General features: G+C 44.8%; 2 protein-coding genes across 2 annotated transcripts; both read right to left on the reverse strand.

Annotated features, from left to right (window-relative positions):
* On the reverse strand, window positions 1-1,097 carry LOC123447744 ((R)-specific enoyl-CoA hydratase-like). Its single transcript, XM_045124397.1, has 3 exons — window positions 770-1,097; window positions 534-649; window positions 1-450 (listed from the first exon to the last, which is right to left on the reverse strand). The coding sequence occupies exons 1-3, from the start codon at window positions 1,046-1,048 to the stop codon at window positions 336-338; spliced, it is 510 nt and encodes a 169-aa protein (XP_044980332.1). The 5' UTR covers window positions 1,049-1,097; the 3' UTR covers window positions 1-335.
* A 291-nt stretch (window positions 1,098-1,388) lies between these two features.
* Window positions 1,389-4,439, reverse strand: LOC123447752 (uncharacterized protein At4g14342). The gene is made up of 4 exons (XM_045124408.1): window positions 4,167-4,439; window positions 3,589-3,674; window positions 3,348-3,471; window positions 1,389-1,679 (listed from the first exon to the last, which is right to left on the reverse strand). The coding sequence occupies exons 1-4, from the start codon at window positions 4,170-4,172 to the stop codon at window positions 1,632-1,634; spliced, it is 264 nt and encodes an 87-aa protein (XP_044980343.1). The 5' UTR covers window positions 4,173-4,439; the 3' UTR covers window positions 1,389-1,631.
* Between the last annotated feature and the right edge of the window lie 495 nt (window positions 4,440-4,934).

Below are 4,934 nucleotides of genomic sequence, written 5' to 3' on the forward strand. Positions count from 1 at the left end.
TGACATACTAATGAGAATAAATTATTTCACAACAGGATTTTTCCACCCTTACAAAAGATCCAACGACGGATGCATGAACTGATGGAAACATGTACCTGATCACAAACAACACAATGACTGCTGCAGCAGCTTCTTCCGATCACAGTCGGAATGATCGCCCAGCCCATTGAATGTGGGCATTTGTTCATGAAATTGAAGTGACCGTTGGTCATGCTGTCAATCATAACATAACAGGAAGACAGCAAGGTATACTATATATATAACCAACAAAACTGCAATCTCATCTTCCAAAGGCCTGAAGCATCTTCTTCAGTAGCGTCTGACCAACAGACTTGTTACTCCATTGCCTCTGCTTTGAGCTGCAGCGTGGGCAGAAAAGCCATGGCCTCGCCGTCGATGGCGAGAGTCTCCTCATCGTCGTCCCTGAAGCACTTGGTGGCGAACTTGACGCTGCCAAACAGATACCAGTATTAGTTTTCAGCAAGCACGGGGATAAAGAGAAGATGCTCCTACAAAATGGTGCTAGGTGGTACATGTGCCTTGCGCCGGCGGCCTTGATATGGAGAGCCTTCACCTGCGCGACCACCTCGTCTCCGACGTGCACCGGCGCCGCGAACTTGAGGGACTGGCTCGCGTACACGGCTCCAGGCTGCATCGACGCGAAGAAGCACCCGTCAGGTCAGATCAGGCGGGAACCCGTCGACCCGCCATGCCCACCACCTGTTCGGCGGAACGCCAAAGAGAGGGAGAGGGGAGGAAGGGAGCGTACGAAGTGGGAGGCGATGAGGGCGGGGAAGAGGGAGGCGACGAGCATGCCGTGCACCACGCGGCCGCCCTGGAACCCGCCCGTCCCGCGGGCGAAGGCGTCGTCCAGGTGGACGGGGTTGCGGTCGCCGCTCACCCCCGCGTACGCCGCCACGTCGTCCTCCGTGAACCGCCGCCGGCGCGACCGCAGCGCGTCGCCCGCCTTCAGCGCCGCCGCTGGGGCGGCGGTGGCCGTCGTCGCCGCCGAGCGGACGAGAAGAGGGGCCGCGCGGGCGAGGCGCATCCCTGCAGGCGGCAGCTTTCCTTCTTTCCTACTTCGGGCGCGGGTGGGATGAGGACACGAGCAGAACAAACGGGCCAGTAGTCCCTCCTGCTTATCGCGGCCCGCCCGGCCCAAACAATCAGAACCACACCGGTGGACTTTTTATTTTATCTTTCGAGTCCATCACAGGTCCACAGCAGAGGATTTGGTTTACTGAGGACTGCAGTGATATTTGGCACAGTCAGAGTACAAAAAACGAAAGCAAATTGGATTCAGACTTTGCAGTATCCGTCCACATAAGGCACTTTAGCAAACTTATTATTACCATCCAGAAAAAAAACCGACTTGCACTGCTTCTTTACTGCAACACTATCATTATATCATTCACATATATAGTAAGATGCAGATACAACAACACGTTACATTACCCCTTTATATGAGGCAAGATAGCCAATGTAACCCAGAGATTAAACTAGACAAAGATGTTCACGATGTTCAAACACAATCACAGAGAGTGCTCAGGCCTTGAGACTTTGGTAACGAACAGCATCTGGACACAAGTTGCTGTGGAGGTAAGGTAGCACTATAGCACCAGCTCAGCTCCTCAGTCTTCGTCTCTTTCAGGAGGGAGGCCACAGGGAAGCAACATTTTCTGCAAGACCAGAAACAAATGGTTTTAATAATTCATACTCCCTCTGTCCCAAAATAACTGTCTCAACTTTGTATTAGCTCTAGTATAAAGTTGTATTAAGCTCAAGACACTTATTTTAGGACGGAGGGAGTATTAAAATGCATCGTCGATACAACTACTTGTGTTGAAAAAGTGGACAAACATGCGAATGGAAAAACTGTGGTATGGCCAGATACCACGAACGGAGGGTGACTACCTTAGATACTGGTAAATACTCCCTCCGTCCCAAAATAAGTATCGCAGATTTTGTACTAGCTCAGTGACACTTATTTTAGGACAGAGGGAGTACGTTAAGAACTTCAAACTTGCTAAAGCAGATGGTAATAAAATGAACTTAATGAAACAAATGAACAGATCAACATATGCCATGAAGTGGGAAACATTTTGCCACAAGCCTGCAGCATCTATAAATAAGGCGCTGTTTTTCTCCATCCATGTACAATTGCACCCTGGGAAATTTTACTTGCATTTTTTATTGCAGAGCAAAGCCTCCATTATAGATTAGACTAGGCTGGCTATCAATAATGGGTTGGCTCTCCTTATATTAGACTGATTAATACCACACTGGGGTACTAGAGTACTAGACTGCTTAATACCACAGCAAAATGGGAAAGATAAATCCTGACATTAGATAACCAGGTTGGCTCTCCTTATCCATATTGCATACTGCAGAATGTACACATGGTTTTAAACTATAGACTATTTAACAGTACATAGTAAAATACTCCCTCCGTTCCTAAATATAAGTCATTTTAAAGATTCCAATATGGACTGCATACGGAGCAAAATGATTGAATCTACACTCTAAAATATGTCTATATACATCTGTATGTAGTTCGCATTGAAATCTCTAAAATGACTTATATTTAACAACAGAGGGAGTATGTGTTTAACAAAATGCAGCCAGCTAGGCTTGAATTAAGGTTTGCATAAGTTTGAAACAATTGAAGCTGCAGTCCAGTGTGTTTTGCTTCCGCCATTTAATACAAGGGCATATAGATGCATAAGTGTGAAACAATTGGTCCAACATTTGAATTTGGACCAATTAGTTGATATATGAAATCTCTTGAAGCTACATTCTTCCCCCTTTGATGAGAAATATGTCAATAATTATGTGTATATTAGTATCAATCTTATAACTTTAGACTCTGAGCATTCTGAAACAACACTTATTTATAGACATGAAGTGTTTCTCATAGCACTTAAAGAGTTATGGAACCTGTGAGAACACAGGGGGTGTATCTCACATCTATTTATAAACATGAAGTACCTCAAACTGTCACACATCACTAAAATATTCTTTGGCAGCATGGAAACAAAATAACTTCAAGCTGGTATTTAATGAGCTTGTGAGATGATACATTATAACAGCGCTTACAAGGTATATGTTCATGATAAAAAAAAGGCCAATTATGATACAAACAGAAGCTCCATAAAAATCAGTGAAACTGCTTAAGTACCCAAAGCAAGACTAGCATCCCACCAGTAAAAGATTAATGCAATCAAGTAACATAATTCAGTAGTGATACTAGTTTTAATTTACATCAACGTTTATACAACCGTTCAGTCCTACACGATTTGCAGCTAAAACTCAGTAGATGAGTTAAGATACATCTCTTTCACATATACCTGCATAAATTCGTAACGCTCCCTTCCAATAGATTCATTCTCAGCAATGGAAAAATATGCTAGCATTGGATAGTGTCCAATGTAAGATGCATAGCTGTCTCTTTGGATATTTACAGCCCATTCACTGCAATACAAAGACATGTTAACGGTTAATATCCTACCAGACCATGCCAATCAAGAATAATTCTTACCATTTAGCTAGCTAATGCAACATTCCTAATACAAAAGATGAGATGCTTACAATCTGGTCAGGTCAGCATGCCCTGTTCCGACATATTTGGCTTGGAGGTGCTCAAGTTGAGAATTGATGTTGAACCTGTCGCTAGCCTTCAGAATGGTGATTTCTATTAGATCTTACAAGCGATGCCGTTAAAATGTAAAAGTATATTATAAAACGACACTATATTGGAAGACTATGGCCTAGTTGAAGCCTTTAAGCTGAAGCAAGCTAAAAGAAGAAAAGTGGCCACTCGGCGATCTGGTGATATTGAACAGAATTGCTCAAAATAAGATGATTCAAAAAATGAAGATCATGATTCATGAGAGTGCAATTCAAAACATACAACATGTGAGCTCTAGCATTGTGACTACTTGAAGCTAACCATCAACACAGCACGAAAGGTAAATGTAGCCACAAGTGCTTTGGATATTAAGAGCATATAGCACAGATTTTAAGTTTATCAATCATTTCAGTCAGCCGACAAAGAATAAATCGACCCAAAAAATGTTTTTCGGGGAGATTGATGAGGGATTAAGCAACACCGTCGAATATTTTGGAGAGAATAAGCAACACAGAGAGATTGATCAGGGACTGCTGACCTGCATGGTGGCCGACGGGTACGGCCCTGACCCTGGATGGGAGAGCCGGGAGCCCCGGAATCAGATCTGCGAGCGGCGCGAGTAGAGATCGACAGCGGTGGTGCTCGAGGAGGAGGGGGCGGGCAAGCGACGGCGATACGGGAGGGTCGCCGGGGCGCAAGACGTCGAGGGCGAGGGAAGGCGCCGGCGGGTGCTCGCGGAGACGAGGTGGCGGCCGATTCTGGCGACGGGAAATCTCAAAACCCTAGTACTGCTCTGCTCGTCTGGTCGGGGAAGAAAGGAGCTGGTGGGAACGGTCATAGAGAGTTAGAGACCAGCCCAGGCTTTTTTTTCTTTTAGCGGATAGAGACATTCTGGTGGCCTACGGGCTGGCCCTGACACGGCACGGCATGCGGAGGCCCGTTTATAAGCTACAAGCTATTGTCATGTCATCTATAGCCTATTTTATAGTTAACATGTACAATAGTTCATTGCAAAAGTGTACTATTTCTTTATTATATGGTTCACCTTTCATACTCACAAAATGCCTTCTCTCTCCTCTTCTCTTTCCTCTAACTAAATAAAAAAATATTAGTTTATTTCTTATAGCCAGCTGACTCAGCTCTATTGTACTTGCTCTAAGCGGACCTTCCCGTGTCGGCACGCTGGGCTCGCCTCCAGGGCGTCGGCTACCCCGCGTGCTTTTTGGTCTTTTATGTCGTTTTTTTGATAATTTTTGGCTCTTTGGACAAAATAACTTGGTAAAAGAATATAAATAGATGCGGTGTC

This window comes from Hordeum vulgare, chromosome 1H, assembly GCF_904849725.1.
Source record: "Hordeum vulgare subsp. vulgare chromosome 1H, MorexV3_pseudomolecules_assembly, whole genome shotgun sequence".
In the NCBI taxonomy this organism is placed as follows: domain Eukaryota; kingdom Viridiplantae; phylum Streptophyta; class Magnoliopsida; order Poales; family Poaceae; genus Hordeum; species Hordeum vulgare.

Excerpts from the sequence above, each read along its gene's own strand:
- LOC123447744 (XM_045124397.1), bottom strand. The coding sequence starts at position 1,048 with ATGCGCCTCGCCCGCGCGGCCCCTCTTCTCGTCCGCTCGGCGGCGACG. Across the intron at positions 650-769 it reads CCCTCATCGCCTCCCACTTC|CCTGGAGCCGTGTACGCGAG; the intron begins GTACGCTCCCTT and ends GCGTCGATGCAG. Across the intron at positions 451-533 it reads GCCGCCGGCGCAAGGCACAT|CGTCAAGTTCGCCACCAAGT; the intron begins GTACCACCTAGC and ends TCTGTTTGGCAG.
- LOC123447752 (XM_045124408.1), bottom strand. Across the intron at positions 3,472-3,588 it reads CATGCTGACCTGACCAGATT|TGAATGGGCTGTAAATATCC; the intron begins GTAAGCATCTCA and ends TTTGTATTGCAG. Across the intron at positions 1,680-3,347 it reads AGCGTTACGAATTTATGCAG|AAAATGTTGCTTCCCTGTGG; the intron begins GTATATGTGAAA and ends CTGGTCTTGCAG.